The sequence below is a fragment of the Stomoxys calcitrans genome, chromosome 1 (genome assembly GCF_963082655.1).
Source record: "Stomoxys calcitrans chromosome 1, idStoCalc2.1, whole genome shotgun sequence".
In the NCBI taxonomy this organism is placed as follows: domain Eukaryota; kingdom Metazoa; phylum Arthropoda; class Insecta; order Diptera; family Muscidae; genus Stomoxys; species Stomoxys calcitrans.
Genome location: NC_081552.1, coordinates 230690870 through 230710739, shown reverse-complemented (window position 1 = coordinate 230710739; position 19870 = coordinate 230690870). Strand labels below are relative to the sequence as shown.

The following is a 19870-nucleotide window of genomic DNA, read 5'->3' as shown; positions in this document are numbered from 1 at the left end:
AGACCACAACACCATATAGCATTATTGCTCTAACAACTGTAGTATACACCCAGTGCATGATACGCGGTTGCAGGTGTATAAAGCAAGAGTGTCCGCATGACCGAAGAGAAAGCTCCCTTAGCCTTCTTAGCGTTGGGTGTAGCATCAAATTCAGGGCATCAGCTGGTTTTGCCTTGACCGAAGAGAATGCTCCCTTAGCCTTCTAGCGTTGGGTGTAGCATCAAATTCAGGGCATCAGCTGGTTTTGCCTTGAACGAAGAGAAAACTCCCTTGGCCTTCTAGCGTTGGGTGTAGCAACCAGGGCATCAGCTGGTTTTGCCTTAAGCAGTATTGAAGAGTAAGTGGACTTTTGAAGCGCCGTCCACCAGACCACAACACCATATAGCATTATAGCTCTGACAACTGCAGTATACACCCAGTATTGAAGAGTAAGTGGACTTTTGAAGCGCCGTCCACCAGACCACAACACCATATAGCATTATTGCTCTGACAACTGCAGTATACACCCAGTATTGAAGAGTAAGTGGACTTTTGAAGCGCCGTCCACCAGACCACAACACCATATAGCATTATAGCTCTGACAACTGCAGTAAACACCCAGTGCATGATACGCGGTTGCAGGTGTATACAGCAAGAGTTGCCCTTCTTGCACTTTCCAAGTTGTTTGATTTGTAGTTCGATCTCCTGTCCAGCAAAACACTCTGGTATTTTGCACTCTCAGCAATGTTCCTCTGCTTACACCTCACCATAGGATGGGCCTATACTAACTTCGTCATTTCGTTTGTAATTCATTGAAATATTTTTGATCGTACAGATTGGCGGTATGCATAGATATCGAGGGGGCATTTAACAATGGGCGGACCGATACACTGATCCAAACCTTTGACCTGTATAGAGTGTCCCGGGTCCTTAAAGACTTCATAAACCATATTTTAGGGAATTGTTGGAGAAATTATGAGTCACATGACATAAATATAAGGGAAAAAGTGGCATGGGGTACTACACAGGGGGGAATTTTATGACCACTGCTATGGGTGAGCACCATAAATACCCTATTACGGATGCTAGCCGAGGAGGCATTTGAACCCGTCAGTAGGCGATGTTATGATACAATCCAAGGGGTAAGGATTCGAATCAGCCTTGCCGAAGGGCCGAAATGGTGTTGGAGATGCCATACGAGCGGGCTAGACCTAGGGACCTCAAGGTTAACCCCAGGCGACACTGATATCTGCCTGTTCTCGAGGAAAACGGAGGTGGGCCAATTTGAAGCACCATGTTTCTTCAATAGAATGATTTCGATATCTGATAAGGTCAAACACCTGGAAGTGATCTTGGACAGGAAATTGAATTGGTAGTAGCACATTCAGCAGCGTATCGAGAAGGCACACAGATGTTGGGTACTATGGCTCGAAATGGGGTTTGAATCCGAGGATGGTCCACTGACGATAGCGTGATTAGACTAATACTTACTCACGCGTCAGTAGTTTGATGGCCTGCCATGGAGGAAAAGTGCAACGTATAGATAATACAACAGATTCAGAATACATGTGGTCTTGTCATAGGCCGAGCGATAAGGACCACGACCCCCAGGGCACTGGAGACCATTCTAGATATCCGACCCATTATCATACTGGGTAAGTGTGAGGCAGCCACTGCGGCTATGAGACTTTAGGCGATGGGAGAATGGATTGAGGATGGGAGCAGCTCATACCATCGCGGTATAATCGAGGCGACGATAAGAAACCTGGAAGAAAGGGAAAAGGTTTCCGATCGGATATCTGAGATGAACCTTGACGTCGAGTGCGAGGCACTGCTGCCATCGGCCCTAGTATATCCATCTGGAAGATCATGTTACACGGATGGATCAAAGCTCGAGGACAGAGTGGGTCTGGGGATTTACATTGAGAACCCAGGGACTGAGATCTGTTTTAGACTGTATGGCCATAATACGGTATTGCGGGCGGAGATCCGGGCGATCACGGAATGCGTGAAATGGTGTGGTGCTAACGTGAGGATGTCGGCAATAACAACCAGGACGGTAAGGTCACGAACAGTCTTGCTGTGTAAGAAGTAACGCCTTCTCTGAGGATGACGAAATCCACATCGTTTGGGTGCCGGGGCATAACGGAGTAAAGGAAAATGAAAAGGCAGACGATTTGGCGGTGAAGGTCAGGGGACTGCCGTCAATAAACTTGGTTAACCCTTAGCCTTTCGGGTCGACACAGTCCGAGTTAAGGGAGTGGGCGACGAATGCGCATGCAACATTGTGGAAAAGCGAAACGGTCGGTAGGACGGCTAAAATCCGTCCAGATCGTGAAAAGTCGAAGCTATTACTGAAAGGAAGCAAGAAGGAGGTCAGTATAGCTTTCGGTATCACAACGGGACACCTAGGACTGCGGGCTCACTTATGTATGGAAGATGATGAGACGTTGGCGCATTTCCTTTGTCATTGCCCGGCTTTGGCGTCCAACAGATACCGGTACTTAGGTGGAGACACAATATCGGACATGAACCAACTTAGGGGAGTGGTATTGAAAACATTTAAGGATTTTGTAGATAGCACATAAGTATATACCCTCCGCCATGGATCGCATTTGTCGAGTTCTATGCGCGGTATCTCTTTTTAGGCAAACAGAGAATATTGAATAAGAACTGTTATGCTATTGGAGCTATATCAGGTTATAGTTCGATTTGGACCATAAATGATTGCTGAATATTGTAGAAGTCATTGTGCACTATTTCAGTTCATTCGGATAAGAATTGCACCTTGTAGGGGCTCAAGAAGCAAAATCGGGAGATAGGTTTATATGGGAGCTGTATCAAGCTATTGATCTATTCAGACCATATTAGCCACGTATGTTGAGGGTCATGAGAGAAGCCGTTGTACAAAATTTCAGCCAAATCGGATGAGAATTGCGCGCTCTAGAGGTCAAGACCCAAGATCGGTTTATATGGCAGCTACATCAGGTTATGAACCCAGTTGAATCATACTTAGCATAGTCGTTGGAAGTGGTATCAAAACACCGCGTGCAAAATTTCTGTCAAATCGGACGAGAATTGCGTCCTCTAGAGGCTCTAGAAGTCAAGACCCAAGATCGGTTTATATGGCCGCTATATCAGGTTATGAACCGATTTGAGTCATACATAGCGCAGTTGTTAGAAGTAATACCAAAACACCTCGTGCCAAATTTCTGTCAACTCGGACGAGAATTGCGCCCTCTAGAGGCTCAAGAAGTCAAGACCCAAGATCGGTTTATATGACAGCTATATCTGGTTATAAATGGATTTGAACTATACTTAGCACAGTTGTTAGAAGTGATACCAAAACACCATTTGCAAAATTTCAGTCAAATCGGATGAGAATTGCGCCCTCTAGAGGCTCAAGAAGTCAAGACCCAAGATCGGTTTATATGGCAGCTAGATCAAAGCATGGACCGATTAAAACCATACTTAGCACAGTCGCTGGAAGTGATAACAAAAAACCACGTGAAAATTTTCAGTTAAATCCGACGAGAATTGTGCCCTCTAGAGGCTCAAGAAGTCAAGGCCCAAGATCGGTTTATATGGCAGCTATATCAGGTTATGAACCGATTTCAACCATACTTAGCACAGTCGTTGAAAGTGATATCGAAACACTACGTGCAAAATTTTATTCAAATCGGATGAGAATTGCGCCCTCTAGAGGCTCAAGAAGTCAAGACCCAAGATCGGTTTATATGGCAGCTATATCTGGTTATAAATGGATTTGAACCATACTTAGCACTGTCGTTGAAAGTGATATCAAAACACTACGTGCAAAATTTCAGTCAAATCGGATTAGAATTGCTTCCTCTAGAGGCTCAAGAAGTCAAGACCCAAGATCGGTTTATATGGCAGTTATGTCAAAACATGGACCGATTTGAACCATTTACAATACCAACCGACCTACTCTAATAAAAAGTGTAGGTGCTAAATTTCAAAAAAAATTTGGGAGGCCACCGTAGCGCAGAGGTTAGCAAGTCCGCCTATGACGCTAAACGCCTGGGTTCGAATCCTGGCGAGACCATCAGAAAACAAATTTTCAGCGGTGGTTTTCCCCTCCTTATGCTGGCAACATTTGTGAGGTACTATGCCATGTAAAACTTCTCTCCAAAGAGTTGTCGCACTGCGGCACGCCGTTCGGACTCGGCTATAAAAAGCAGGCCCCTTATCATTGAGCTTAAACTTGAATCGGACTGCACTCATTGATATGTGAGAAGTTTGCCCCTGTTCCTTAGCGGAATGTTCATGGGCAAAATTTGCAAATTTGCATTTGCAAAATTTCAATCGGCTAGCTTTACTCCTTCGAAAGTTAGCGTGCTTTCGACAGACAGACGGACGGACATGGCTAGATGGACTGAAAATTTCACGACGATCAAGAATATATTTTACTTTTGGGATCTTGGACGCATATTTCTAGGTGTTACAAACATAATGACGAAATTAGTATGCCCCCATTCTATGGTGGAGGGTATAAAAAGTTCTAAATACTTACACAAGGTGGTTAAGGGTATTTTATAGTCGGCTCCGCCCGACTTATCCTTGCATTTTCTTAGCTTAGTCTTACAGATGTTGTCCTACAGAACCGTTGTTGTTGTAGCCACATTTTTATATGGAGGTGGCGATCCTCTTCAAGCTTCTGTAGTTGAGCAATCTCGTTCCGCTCCAAAGGACCGAACGCCGTGGGAACAGAGTGGCCATTGATTATTTAAAGTTGCCACTAACTCGCCTAGTCGTCATAACGAGTATCATAGGTACTCGGTATTTGTGCAAGAGCTGGTGCCGCCCGGCCTCTCACTTAGACTTTCCGCTCGATTCTACGGATTGTCCGCGACTGCCTTTGAAGCTACTCCATATGGAGCATTCCACTATCCGCAACCTGTGGACTCGCCCGGTAGCTCGCAGCTAAGCTTCTCGTTGCAGCAATGAACATCACACAGATTGGACCTCAATGCTCAAGCTTGTGTGGTGGTAACAACTATCCAGGGCCGGATCCCAATCGTAAGGTTCCCTTGTGGCTTTCGCCCTATTGAAAAGTTTGACAGAAGCACCTGTGACATCAGTTTCGACCTATTTCTATGAAATTTTTCCCTAATGAGAATATTTCAGCGAAATGTGATTGGTTATCTGATTATCAACTTTTGTTCCTAAAATAAGTCAAATGTTTTTGAGATACTTTTCTAGCCCCATATAATTGAGCAGATATTGAGGGTATTAAAGTCTTGCGCAATGAATTATGGAGTCATAAATAATGACATGCAATACGTAATGAATTTCTTGGGGTTTTATATTTCACAGTAGCAACGCATTTCAATTTTTTTTCTGCCAACAATAAGTCGCATTTGTTAAGTGTTTGGCGTTTAGAGTTAGCGAAGAACCTTAAATCACACCTTTCCCCAATTTCTTAAACCATTTTGACATTAAGCTAAATTTAAGAAAGAGGAAGGAAGCCAAACTCGCCCATAAACCGCAAAACGAAACAATCACCCACATGAGTGGGAAACAGGTTTTTTTCGCTCGTGCCATAGCTCAACGACAGGTGACAATAAATCCCTGCCTGGATTCATAGATTATTAAAATAAATGTATTGTTTGTTCCGTCGATGGGAAGAGTAGAATCGGAGAGAAGAAGAGGAAGGGAAGCTTGACAAATAATTGTATAACACACACTTGCAGCCACATTCCAAATAAAGTGAAAGGTGCATAACAGCTTGGGATTTGGGATGGCGACAGCATCGGGGAATAGAATGGATCGTTCTTGTCAAGCAGGGTGATCAAGCATTGTGAATGCACTTTTTTTTGACAGCTTCTTTCTTTTCCAAAGAATTGAGTCATTTATTTTGCACTCATAGCCAACTATCCAGCCAAAAGGTGCATTAGAGGAAAATAATTTTGTATAAAAAGATGGCTATAGCTTGAAAGTGGTATCATTATCTTCTGTGGATTAGAAGCATAAGCAAGGAATCAATTGGAATACCCCCCAAAAACGAGATGGTAAGTGGTAGTGTCTGAAGTTGCATATGCTGGTGTTAATGAATGTTGTTTGCAGAAATTTTTGATTGTCTTCGCCTTGGTGGCTGCCGCTACTGCTCAGCTGAGCAATGAATATTTGCCTCCCCATGCTGAATCCTCCTACAGTGTAGCTGCATCAGCACCTGCTCCTGAAATTGCCTATGCTGCTCCATCTTATTCTGCAGAAAGTTACGATGTTGGAGCTGCTTCTGAGCCCGCCCACTCGTACTCCTCCGATGAGGGTTATCGTTATAAGACCCAACGTCGCCGTGTCTATCGTCATCGCCACCGTCGTGATGTGTCCACTGAATATTTGCCACCTGTAGCTGCTTATTCGGCTCCAGCTGCCAGCTATGCTGCCCCTGCTGCTTCCTACTCCGCCCCAGATGCTTCCTACTCTGCTCCAGCTGCTTCTTATTCCGCACCAGCTGCTTCCTACTCTGCTCCAGCTGCTGCTTCCTATGAAACCTATGATGTCTCTGCTTCTGCCCCAGCTCATTCCTACTCTTCGGATGATGGTTATCGTTATAAGACCCAACGTCGTCGTGTCTACAAAACTGCTCGTCGTCATCGTCGTGATGTCTCTACCGAATACTTGCCACCTGTAGCTTCCTACTCTGCCCCTGCTGCTTCCTACTCGGCTCCTGCTGCTTCCTACTCAGCTCCCGCTGCTTCCTACTCAGCCCCCGCTGTTTCTTACTCTGCTCCCGCTGCTGCTTCATACTCAGCTCCTGCTGTTTCTTACTCTGCCCCCGCTGCTGCTGTGTCCTACTCTGCCCCCGCTGCTGCTTCTTACTCCGCCCCAGCTGCCTCCTATGAAACCTATGATGTTTCTGCTTCTGCCCCAGCTCACTCCTACTCTTCGGATGATGGCTATCGTTACAAGACTCAACGTCGTCGTGTCTTCAGAACTTCTCGTCGTCATCGTTTCTAAGCCATTCAAAGAGGCCAATTTATTTCGAATTTAAATACCTAGTATTTAAGGGTCGAGATTAAAAACGAACTTAAATGTGATCTAGCTCTCTTTATAGAGAAAATAAAAAAATGTGAAATGTATCAAAACATGTCTTTGGTTATCGTAAGGGCTATGAGAATTTAAAACTAAGTGACAAGTGAGAATTATTCAACGCTGAAATGAAACCACAACACTTTCTGCAAAATATCAGCCAAATTGGATAATAATGGGCTCAAATAGAGGCTCACAAAGTCAAGATCCCAGATCGGATTATATGGGAGCTATATCAGTTTATGAGCCGATTTAAACCATACTTAGCATAGTTGTTAGAAGTTAGAACAAAACAGTACATGCTTAATTTCAGTCAAAACTGATAATAATTGCGCCCTCTAGCGGCTTAAGAAGTAAAGATACGAGATCGGTTTATATGGGAGCTGTATTAGATTATGAACCACTTTGGACCCATACTTGGCACAGTTGTTGATGGTCAAACCAAAACACTTCATGTTAAATTTCAACCAAATCTGTAACTAACAGCGCCCTCTAGCGGCTCAAGAAATCAAGATCCGAAATCAGCTTATATGGGGGCTATATCAGGTTATGAACTATTGTTGATGGTCAATCCAAAACACCGAACATCGAACCAACAATAAACGCACCTTTTATAGGCCTGCTACCTTGAATCGAGATATCAAATTTCAAATCGGAAAATAACTGCGCCCTCTAGCGGCTCAAGAACTCAAGATCCGAAATCAGCTTATATGGGGGCTATATCAGGTTATGAACTATTGTTGATGATCAAACCAAAACACCGAACATCGAACCAACAATAAACGCACCTTTTGTAGGCCTACTACCTTAAATCCGAAAGATCGATCTATATGGCAGCTATATCAAAATTTGTGTGGATCTGGTCTAAAAAAAGGATTTCAGCGAAATCGGATTATAAATGCGCCTTTTATGGGCCCAAAATCTTAAATCGGCAGATCTGTCTATATGGGGGCTATATCCAAATCTGAACCGAACTGAACCAAATTGCAAAAAGATGTCGAAGGGCCTCAAGCAATTCACTGTCCCCAATTTAGGCCACATCGGACAATAAATGTGCCTTTTATAGGCCCATGACCTTAAATCGAGAGATCGGTCCATATGACAGCTATATTCAAATCTGGATCGATCTGGGCCAAATTAAAAAAAAGCGGATGTCGAAGGGGTTAACACAACTCACTGTCCAAATTTTCAGCGAAATCGGATTATAAATGCGCTTTTTATGGGCCCAAAACCTTAAACCGGCAGATCTGTCTATATGGGGTCTATGTACCTAAATCTGGATGGATTTGAATCAAATTGGAAAAAAAAAGTGTCGAAGGGCCTAACACAACTCCCTGTCTCAAATTTCAACGAAATCGGACAATTAATGCACATTTAATAGGCCCAAGACCTTAAACCGAGAGATCGGCTATATGGCAACTATATCCATATCTGGACCGATGTGAGCCAAATTGAAGAAGGATATGGAAGCGCCTAATACAACTCACTGTCCCAAATTTGGGCGAAATCGGACAATAAATGCGTCTTTTATGAGCCCAAAAACTTAAATCGAGAGATCGGTCTATACGGCAGCTATATGCAAATCTGAACCGATCTGAGCCAAATTGAAAAAGAATATCGAAGGCCCTAACACAACTCACTGACCCAAATTATGGCTAAATCGGACAATAAATGCGCCTTTTATGGGCCCAAAACCTTAAACCGAGAGATCGGCTATATGGCCTCACTATCCAACTTTAAAGGTCTGCTAAAAGGCGCGCGGACAACCTTCAAATTTTGCACACGATCTCGCTAACACTGCAGCTCTAACCATTTCAAATTTCAAAGATATATCTCGAACCGTTCTCACACGGCATATTTTTTACAAGTTTTTTTTTCGATTTTCCCCCATTGTGCGTCGGGGCATGGGCACAAATAAGGCTGATATTGAAAAATGTTGCTTTTATGTGGATTGTGGCACAATTGGTGGCACAGTGCGTATGGTAGACCCCTACCCATTCTTGTCAAATGTGGCCCAATCTAGATGTTCAACAAAAATGTTTAGAGGGATACCAAAACGGACTGTTTCAAATTTCATCCAAATCGGATGAAAAATTCTCTTTTTATGAGCTCAATACTCTATATCGGGAGATCGGTCTATATGGCAGCTATATCCAAAAATGGTCCTATATGGACCACATTTGACAGGAATGGTTAGGGGTCTACCAGAACACAGTGTGCCAAATTTCATCTAAATCGTATGAAAAATGCTCCTCTTATGAGCTCAGTACTCTTTATCGGGAGATCGGTCTATATGGCAGCTATATCCAAGTATGGTCCAATTTGAACGATATTCAACAAAAATGTTTAGAGGGGTACCAAAACGCACTGTTTTCAATTTCATCCAAATCGGATGAAAAATGCTCCTCTTATGAGCTCAATACTCTATATCGGGAGATCGGTCTATATGGCAGCTATATCCAAAAATGGTCCTATCTGGACCACATTTGACAGGAATGGTTAGGGGTCTACCAGAACACAGTGTGCCAAATTTCATCGAATTCGGGTAAGAAATGTTTATTTTATTTACTGCCCGATCTCCCTATATCGGGAGATCGGGCAGTCGGTCTGTAGGATAGCTATATCCAAAAATAGTCTGATCTGAACCAAACTTCACAGAAATGGGTAGGGGTCTACCAGAACTCATTGTGCTAAATTTAATCGAAATCGGATGAAAAATTACCAATTTTATGCCTCAAGTCTTTAAGTCTTTAGATCGATCTATATAGCGGCTATATATAACTTATATCCGATTTGATATGAGATCAGAGGGTTAGGTTTATATACTTAGAATAGGAAACCATCAAAAATTGTTTAGTAAAAGTTAAAGATATCTCTCAAATTATAAATACCCAGCTTTTGGTTATAAATGGGTAAATTCCCGGGTATTTACCCAATTTACCGGGTAAATACCTTTTAGGTAGTTGCCCATCTCCAGTCATTCCCGGTCCATCGTAAGGGGGTAATATCTGCCTTGCACTTCTCCAATCAACCGCCAATGCCTATACTGCACCTTATCTATAAAGCGTACGGACACTCCAGGTGTAGATCCGCAAATCTTGGTCCTTTGTATACCCTCCACCATAGGATGGGGGTATACTTCACTTTACTTACTTACTTTAATTGGCTATGACAGAATGTTTGTTCCACTAGCCGAACGTAGAATAGCGTTCCAAGTGCCTCGATCTTCTGCGCTCATTCTAAAATCTCGGACATCAAGTTTCGAGGTGTCACCCACCACTCGATCTTTCCAACGGACCTTTGGTCTTCCCGGTTTGTGTGTACCACCGTGTTTGGCTTCAAAAGACTTCTTTGCTGGAGCTTCTTCATCCATTCTGACAACATGACCTAGCCTACACAGCCGTTGTGTTTTGATGCGTGTTACTATGCTATCGTCGTCATACAGCTCGTGGTTCATACGTCGCCTATATTCTCCACTAACGCAAACTGGTTCATATATTTTACAAAGAATCTTTCTCTCAAATACTCCAAGTACTGACTCATCTGTTTTCACAAGTACCCATGCCTCAGAACCATATAACAGCACAGGTGGTAACAGTGTCTTGTTTAGTGTAATCTTCGTCTATCGAGGATTGGCCTTGTTTCTAAACTGCTTACTTAGTCCAAAGTAGCATCTGTTTGCCGGTATTATTCTTCGCTTAATCTCAAAACTGGTGTCATTCGTTTCGGTTACGGCGGTGCCGAGGTAGATAAAGTTACTGACTGTCTCAAAGTTGTGGTTCCCAACTTTCTCCATTTCCTTTATCTGCTCGGTTGTGCAAGGCTCTTTGGGAGTTGAAACCATCCATTTCGTCTTATCTCCATTTACTGCCAGACCCATTTTCACTGACTCTCTTTCGATTCTTTCAAAGGCTGCAGTTACTACTTCCGGTGACCGACCTATGATATCGATGTCGTCGGCATAGACGTGTAGCATGTGCTCTCTTGTGATTAGTGTGCCGTATCTATTCACATCTGCATCTCGTATAATCTTCTCCAGCAGGATATTAAAGAGATCCCACGATAGGCTGTCTCCTTGTCTGAAACCTCGTTTGCTATTAAATGGTTCCGAGAGATTCTTTCCTATTCTTACTGAGGAACGCGTATCAGCAAGTGTCATCCTGCAGAGTCTTATTAATTTTGCAGGGATACCAAACTCAGACATGGCTTGAAATACCTTTGAACGTAAAGGAGTATCGAAGGCGGCTTTGTAGTCAACAAAGAGATGGCAGGTGTTGATTTGTCCTTCTCGGGTCTAGGGTGGATTTATCAGGTCTAAACCTAAAGCCAATTATCTCATTGACTTTAGGTTTTAATCTTTCCCACAGTACGCTCGAGAGTATCTTGTATGCAATGGGGAGGAGACGTATTCCTCTGTAGTTGGCACATTCCGTCTTGTCTCCTTTCTTGTGTACGGGACATAGTGTGCTGAGGTTAAAATCATCGGGTATGCGTTTTTCTAGTCAGATTGAGCAGATAAGCTGATGCATACGCCTTATCAGCGTGTCGCCTCCGGTCTTAAATAGTTCAGCGGTTAACCCGTCGGCTCCGGCTGCCTTGTTGTTCTTTAGTCGGGTCACAGCTATTTGGACCTCATTCTGACTTGGAGGTAAACATAGTTATTTAGTCATTCTGTTTGTAACACCTCGAATTTTGGGTCTAAGACCCCATAAATTCTTGATGGTCGTGACATTTTAAGTCGAACTAGCCATGTCCGCCCGTCTGTCCGTCCGTATGTCTGTCGAAAGCACGCTAACTTTCGAAAGAGTTAAGCTAGACGCTTGAAATTTTGAACAAATGCTTTTTACTAGTGTAGGGTGATTGGGATTGTAAATGGTCCATATCAGTCCATGTTTTGATATAGCTGCCATGTAAACCGATCTTGGGTCTTGACTTCTTGAGCCTCTAGAGGCCGCAATTCTCGTCCGATTATACTGAGATTTTGCAGGTGATGTTTTGGTATCACTTCCAGCAACTGTTCTATGTATCATAGAAATCGGTTCATAAAATGGTATAGCTGCCATATAAACCGATCTTGGGTCTTGACTTCTTCATCCTTTTGAGGGCGCAATTGTTATCCGATTTTGCTGAAATTTTGCATGGGATGTTTTGTTATGACTTCCAACAACTGCGCTTAGTATGGCGCAAATTGGTACATAACCTGGTATAGCTGCCATATAAACCGATCTTGGATCTTGACTTCTTGAGCCTGTAGAGGGCGCAATTGTCATCCGATTTGACTGAAATTTTGCACCAGGTGTTTTGGTACTACTTCCAATAACTGTGCTAAGCATGGTCTATGTCGGTACATAACCTGATAAAGCTGCCATATAAACAGATCTTGGATTATGATTATTTCGGGACCATAGTAGACGCATTTATCGTTCGATCTCGCCGAAATTTGGGACAGTGAGTTATGTTAGGGGCTTCGACATCATTTTTCAATTTGGCTCAGATCGCTCCAGAGTTGGTTATAGCTGCCATATAGACCGATCCTCCTTTTCAAGGTCTTAGGCCCATAAAAGACGCACTTATTGCCCGATTTTGTTGAAATTTGGACAGTGAGTTGCGTTAGGGCCTTCGACATCATACTTCAATTTTGCTCGGATCGGTCCAGATTTGGATATAGCTGCCATATAGACCGATCTCTCGATTAAAGGTTTTGGGTCCATAAAAGGCGCATTTATTGTCCGATCTCGCCGAAATTTGGGACAGTGAGATGCGTTAGGGCCTTGGACATCATTTTGCAATTTGGCTCAGATCGGTCCAAATTTGGATATAGCTGCCATATAGCCCGATCCTCCGATTTTGGGTTTAAGGCCCATAAAAGACGCACTTATTGCCCGATTTTGCTGAAATTTGGGACGGTGAGTTGAGTTAAGCCCCTTGACATACTTCTGCAATATGGCACAGATCGGTCCAGATTTGGATATAGCTGCCATATAGACCGACCGTTTTTAGGTCTTGGGCCCATAAAAGGTAAATTTTTTGCCCGATCTCGCCGAAATTTGGGACAGTAGGTTGTGTAAGGTCCTTTGACATCCCTCTTCAATTTGGCCCAGACCTGTTCAAATTTGGATATAGCTGCCATATAGACCGATCTCTCGATTTAAGGTCTTGGGCCCATAAAAAGCGCTCTTATTGTCCGATGTGCCCGAAATTTGGGACAGTGAATTGCGTTAGGGCTTTCGAAATCATTTTTCAATTTGGCTCAGATCGCTCCGGAGTTGGTTATAGCTGCCATATAGACCGATCTCTCGATTTAAGGTCTTGGCCCCATAAAAGGCGCTTTTATTGTTCGATTTCGTCGAAATTTGGGGCAGTGAGGTATGTTAGGCCCTTTGACATCCCTCTTCAATTTGGCCCAGATCGGTCCAAATTTGGATATAGCTGCCATATGGACCGATCTCTCGATTTAAGGTCTTGGCCCCATAAAAGGCGCTTTTATTGTTCGATTTCGTCGAAATTTGGGGCAGTGAGGTATGTTAGGCCCTTTGACATCCCTCTTCAATTTGGCCCAGATCGGTCCAAATTTGGATATAGCTGCCATATGGACCGATCTCTCGATTTAAGGTTTTGTGCATAAAAGACGCACTTATTGCCCGAATTGGCTGAAATTTGGGACGGTGAGTTAAGTTAAGCCCCTTGGCATACTTCTCTGATATGGCACAGATCGGTCCAGATTTGGATATAGCTGCCATAAAGGTCGATCTCTCGATTTAAGTTTTTGGACCCATAAAAGGCGCATTTATTGTCTGATGTCGTCGAAATTTGGGACAGTGAGTTGCGTTAGGGCCTTCGACATCCCTCTACAATTTGGCCCAGATCGGTCCAAATTTGGATATAGCTGCCATATAGACCGATCTCTCGATTTAAAGTCTTGGCCCCATAAAAGGCGCATTTATAATTCGATTTCGCTGAAATTTGACACATTGACTTATGTTAGGCTTTTCGACATCCGCCATCCGTTTATGGTTCAGATCGGTCTATATTTGAACATGGCTACCAAAAAGCTCTATATTTTGTTTTACAAAATTGAAGAATGACTTGTAGTTATTAGACCACTCAATGTCCGTGCCGAATTTGGTCCAAAACGGACCATATTTCGATATAGCTGTTATGTGGTCATAAATTATGCATTTTTCAGCGGATTATGAGGAAAGTTGGTTTCCGTATATACCTGAGGTGGTGGGGATCCAAAGTTCGGCCCGGCCGAACTTAATGTCTTTTTACATTTGCGTGGGCCCTCAACGTTAGGGGTGTCCCGTCTTTCTATTCTTTTGTTTCTCAAAGTATTTTTTTTTTTTTAACGCGAGGTGAAAATTCCGCCTAGAAAGCAGTCCGTCCAAGTCCTTGGGAGCATCGTCATATTTTCCTAGTCCTAAAACCAAAAGCTGAATTTAGCTAAATTTTTTTCTATCAGCAAGAAAACATAAGGCTGGGAGAATGCAGCAAAGAATTAATGGCCAAATAAATATTTGCAAATCATTTAAACTTTGTGGTATGGTAATAATACAACTAAAACTTCAAAAATGACTAACCTTCCCAAGTCAATATTTGCCAGGCAATCAAACATGATTCTGATAGATGGGATTTAGGAATTTTACTGACACCGACATATTGACAAAGAGAAAGCCGAAAAAGTCCCTCTTCAAATATAACTTAAAAACGTCCACGTTCTTAGAACGTTTTGAATGTGGTATACGCAGATCCATATATTAAAGAATATGTGATTTTTTTTTTTGAAGATTCATTGCCACCATATCAGTGGCTAATTTTTAATGATAATTTTGCATAGACTCCAAGTCACCGTTTTTTTCCTTCCATTTCGGGTTCATCATCTCAACGGCAGCTGCCTCCTCCATGTCTAGAAATTCAGAGAAAAAATCCCACATTTTCTTGGAACAAAAAACAAAAAAAAAAAAAGTTGTTGACAGCGACACACGCCATACGAGAGCGCCTTAATGTCTGCAATGCCTTAAAATTGCCGCCTCGACTCACCACTGCTTTCTATGGTGATGGGGATTAGCCATTAATCACTTAAGCTAAATTAGCATTTAAGCTGCCAAAATGCAGATGAGACAGCAAAGGAAAATAAATAAATGAGGAAAGTCCAGCGGAGGAGATGAGATCGTGCCGCTGCCACAGTCACACATCCACACAGTCATACAGTCATACAGCAGGTGCAATTAATCTCCTCCTTTTGCAGATGCTAACAAATTATGTGTCTTGGAATAGTCGAAAACATTTTAGAGTTAAAAAAATTAAAAATTCTTATAATTATATTTTTGTATTATTTCAAATAAGCGTTTGTCCAAATACAGCAGTCGATGGTTAACTGTTGTGGCTACAATTAAAAGTGAAAGGCCAATTTGTATTTTCGTTGGGGATGTGTTAATCGATCGCTTAGCTCAGTGTCTAAATGTGTGCGCACCCCCATCGGGGAGTAGCATCATCATCATCATCATCATCATCAACATCTACTGGTTCAGCAGGCTAATCAAAGATTAAACATTTGTTTAGATTTTTTTTTGCTTCTGTTTTTTTCAATTTTTTTTGCATTATTCTTCAGTTAAAGTAAATATTCTACTTCTCTACGAAGATAAATTGCAATTTCATTGAAGATGTTCCTTTATTTTGTGTATAAAAAGGAAGATTTGCTGCCATAACATACCATTGTCGTTTGGATTCTTTAGCCATTTGGAGATAGCAGCCACAACAGCAAATATGGTTAGTATGGAAATTTCAATTGTTGATGGGGGGATGGTAAATAATTAAACGCTTTTGTTTTTAAATTTTAGAAATTTTTAATTATTTTCGCCTTTGTGGTGGCTACTGCCACTGCTCAAGTTAGCAATGAATATTTACCACCATTTGCTGGCGGTTCAGAAGGTAGTGCTGTAGCTGCTTCCGCTCCCGCTCCAGAAGTCATATATGCTGCCCCCTCTTCAGATGTAGAGTCTTATGATACATCTGCCTCGGCTCCAGCCCATACTTTCTCTTCGGATGAGGGTTATCGTTATAAGACTCATCGTCGTCGTGTCTATCGCCGTCATCGTCGTGGTGTCTCCACTGAGTACTTGCCACCTGCAGCTTCTGCTCCAGCTGCTTCTTATGCTGCCGAAGAAACTTCCTATTCTTCTCCTGCCGGTTCCTACTCTGGATCAGCTGCTTCATACTCTGCCCCAGCTGCCTCATACTCTGCCCCAGCTGCCTCATACTCGGCACCAGCTGCTTCCTACTCGGCACCAGCTGCTTCTTATTCTGCACCCGCCGCTTCATACTCCGAATCTTATGATACTGGTGCTTCAGCTCCTGCCCACTCCTACTCCTCAGACGAGGGCTACCGTTACAAAACTCAACGCCGTCGTGTCTTTAGAACTTCTCGTCGTCATCGTCGTGGTGTCTCCACCGAGTACTTGCCACCTGCAGCCTCTGCTCCAGCTGCTTCGTATGCCGCCGAAGAAACTTCCTATTCTTCTCCTGCTGGTTCCTACTCTGGATCAGCTGCTTCATACTCTGCCCCAGCTGTCTCATACTCTGCCCCCGCCGCTTCCTACTCCGCCCCAGCTGCTTCTTATTCTGCACCCGCCGCTTCATACTCCGAATCTTATGATACTGGTGCTTCAGCTCCTGCCCACTCCTACTCCTCAGATGAGGGCTATCGTTACAAAACTCAACGCCGTCGTGTCTTTAGAACTTCTCGCCGTCATCGTCGTGATGTCTCAGCTGAATATTTGCCCCCTCTAGCTTCCAACTCTGTTGCTAGTTACAGTGCTCCAGAAGCTTCGTACTCCGAAGCTTCCTACTCAGCCCCTGCTGCCTCGTATGAGTCTTATGATACTGGTGCTGCTTCATCTCCTTCTCATTCGTTCTCCGATGCTGATGGTTATCGTTACAAGACCCAACGTCGTCGTGTCTTCCGTCGTCACCGTTAATTAGCCAAACTTCTGCAAAAGCAAGAGAAATGTTGTTTAAGTCTTTTTGCAGCAAACATGTGATCTTTAGTTAAATTTTAGAAAAACGCTTTATATTTTTATAAAAATAACGAAACGAAATAAAATATTTTCGAATCATATTTGAAAGTGTTTTTGTTATAAATTAACCCATTAACGCCTGACCCTCCCACGACTCCCTAGTTCGATTTTGATGAAATTTCATATAATCATCATTTAGAGCATTTGTGTTGTAGTTATATTTTTTAAAAATTTTCCAATTACACCTAGGTTAGGTTTAAGTGGCAGTCTATCATCAGACTCACCCATTAGGAACAGAAGATGGAAGATACCTCCTACTTCCTACCGCTGAAACATCCGGATCTCTTTAAAAGCCCAATAACTTGCGAATGTTCACATCCGCTAAATCAGACAGGTTCTCAAAGAAATGAGAACCTAAAGTGGAACTCCTTCTGACTGCTAGTGCGGGACACACACCCAGAAGCTGTTCTATAGTCTCTTCTTCTTCGATGTCCTTTCTCACAGCTTCTGGAAAAGCCATTGCTGGCAACCTTAAATCTGTCAGCATGTTTTCCGATGACGGACAAAATGACTGAGACGTCTGCTCTAGCCAATGACAGCAAAGCGGTAGACCTCTTAAAGTCTAGATTAGGCCACAAAATTTTGGAATGCTCACAGCCCCCTCTTTATGACCATCTATCATTCGTTGTCCTTTGGGCCTGGTTCTGAAAACTTAGCTTACATGTCGCTAGGGGCATACTCACAGATTCCAGTATCCCTGTAATGTGTCGGGTAGTTCCTAGACTCGCAAGCTCGTCCGCTTTACAATTCTCTGGGATATCTCTGTGGCCCGGCATCCAGAAAAGGGGGATTTTGAACTGTCTCGTTGAGAGATCTGTTAAAGGTGAGGTCGGTTTTTGTGTTCTAGGGAAGGCTGCCCAGCTTTCAGAGAGAGAGACATCTATGCCAATCGTCGTAATGACATTACATCTTAGCCATTCTACCACTTCCTTCATTGCAAGTATCTCCACTTGATACACACTGCAGTGGTCGGATAACCTTTTCGATATGACCAGTTCTAGATCTTTAGAGTACACCTCAAAGCCCAGCTGGTCGATTAGTTTGGAACCATCCGCATAAAAGTCTATGTAACTTCTGTTGCCAGGGATATCGTAGTTCCAATCGGTTCTATCAGGAATAGTGCAGTACAGTACTTTTTTTTATCAAAAAGCGACTCAGGTAGGGTGTAATCCATACTGCCACGAACATCGGATATTTTCCGTAGCCCCCAAATGACCAATGAGAAAGCTTTCTTAGCTTCACGGCAGTGGTTGCTGTCATTTGGGTGGCCACAATGCCCAGAGGCATAAGATGTAGCATTAAGATTTGGCTGTCCTCAGTGCGGCTGTAATGCACAAACAAGCCATCCTTTGGATCCGGTTAAGTATTGAGTAGGTGGTGGACTTTTGAAGCGCCGTCCACCAGACCACAACACCATATAGCATTATAGGTCTGACAACTGCAGTATATACCCAATGCATGAAACGCGGTCTTAACCCCCAACTTTTGGCAAAGGCTCTCTTGCAGGTGTATAGAGCAAAAGTGGCCTTTCTTGCCCTTTCCAAAATGTTGGATTTGCAGTTCAATTTCCAGCAAAACACCCAGTTGTTTGGCGCTTTCCATAAATAAAGCATTCTTTCCTCCCAAGGAGACAGGTTCCACTGTAGGCAACAAACAAGCCATCCTTTGGATCCGCCTAAGTATTGAGTAGTAGGTGGACTTTTGAAGCGTCGTCCACCAGACCACAACACCATATAGCATTATAGATCTAACAACTGCAGTATATACCCAATGCATGAAACGCGGTCTTAACCCCCAATTTTTGGCAAAGGCTGTCTTGCAGGTATATAGGGCAAGAGTTGTCTTTCCTGCCCTTTCCAAAATGTTGGATTTGCAGTTCAATTTCCAGCAAAACACCAGGTATTTTGGCCTTTCTGTAAATGGAATATTCTCTCCTTCCAAGGAGACAGGTTCCACTGTAGGCAACTTGTGTGCCCTGCTGAAAAGAACTACATCTGTCTTGCACGGATTTATACCTAGACCACTTTTGGTAGCCCACTTCGCTGTTGCACGTAGAGCTTCCTGAAGTATACCACTTAGAGTGCTGGGAAACTTTCCCCTAACTAGTAATGAGACTTGTTTATATCAAGGCTGGCTACTACTAAATCTTCAGTGCTTGGCGACGGAAGAAGAAAAACATTTAGACTATGCTTTGTCAAAATACAGGCTCTGTGTCTCCCATTTCCCGTACCCTGGAGAAGTTTAAATCCCGGAATTCTTAGTCTACGAACCATTGTTCTACACACCCATGGTTCCTGGATAAGAATCACGTCAAATCGCCCTGCCATCAGGAGGACCTTTAGTGCCGCTGAAGCGGCCTTACATCACATTTAAGTATTTGACCTTGTCAGATATCGAAGGTCAAATACTTAGGAGTGATATTGGACAGAAAACATGATTGGAAGTGTCACATTCAGGAGGGTACAGAGAAGGCTCACAGATGTTGGGATAAATGTAGACGGGCCGTTGGCTCGAAATGTGGCCTGAATCCGAGGAGCGTGATAAGACCGATACTTAGTAACGCCTGCGGACTGGTGGACTGAGATGGAGAAAAAGTGCATGCTAAGGATAATACAACAGGTTCAGAGAACATGGTGTCTTTGCTTAGGCGAAGCGTTGAGGACCACGCCAGCTAAGGCACTGTCTCTGTAGGAGCGTGATTAGACCAATACCTACTAAGGCCTGCGAAACTCGTGGACTGAGAGGGAGAGAAAGTGCAT

At 43.2% G+C, this 19870-nt stretch overlaps 2 protein-coding genes across 2 annotated transcripts; both read left to right on the top strand.

The window, feature by feature from the left end:
* Positions 1 to 96: 96 nt before the first annotated feature.
* On the top strand, positions 97 to 6963 carry LOC106093917 (uncharacterized). The gene is made up of 4 exons (XM_059368783.1): positions 97 to 165; positions 231 to 337; positions 5966 to 6011; positions 6067 to 6963. The coding sequence occupies exons 1-4, from the start codon at positions 97 to 99 to the stop codon at positions 6961 to 6963; spliced, it is 1119 nt and encodes a 372-aa protein (XP_059224766.1).
* A 129-nt stretch (positions 6964 to 7092) lies between these two features.
* LOC131997630 (uncharacterized) lies at positions 7093 to 17012 on the top strand. Its single transcript, XM_059368774.1, has 3 exons — positions 7093 to 7107; positions 15876 to 16740; positions 16804 to 17012. Exons 1-3 carry the CDS (start codon positions 7093 to 7095, stop codon positions 17010 to 17012), a joined length of 1089 nt encoding a protein of 362 aa, XP_059224757.1.
* Positions 17013 to 19870: the final 2858 nt, after the last annotated feature.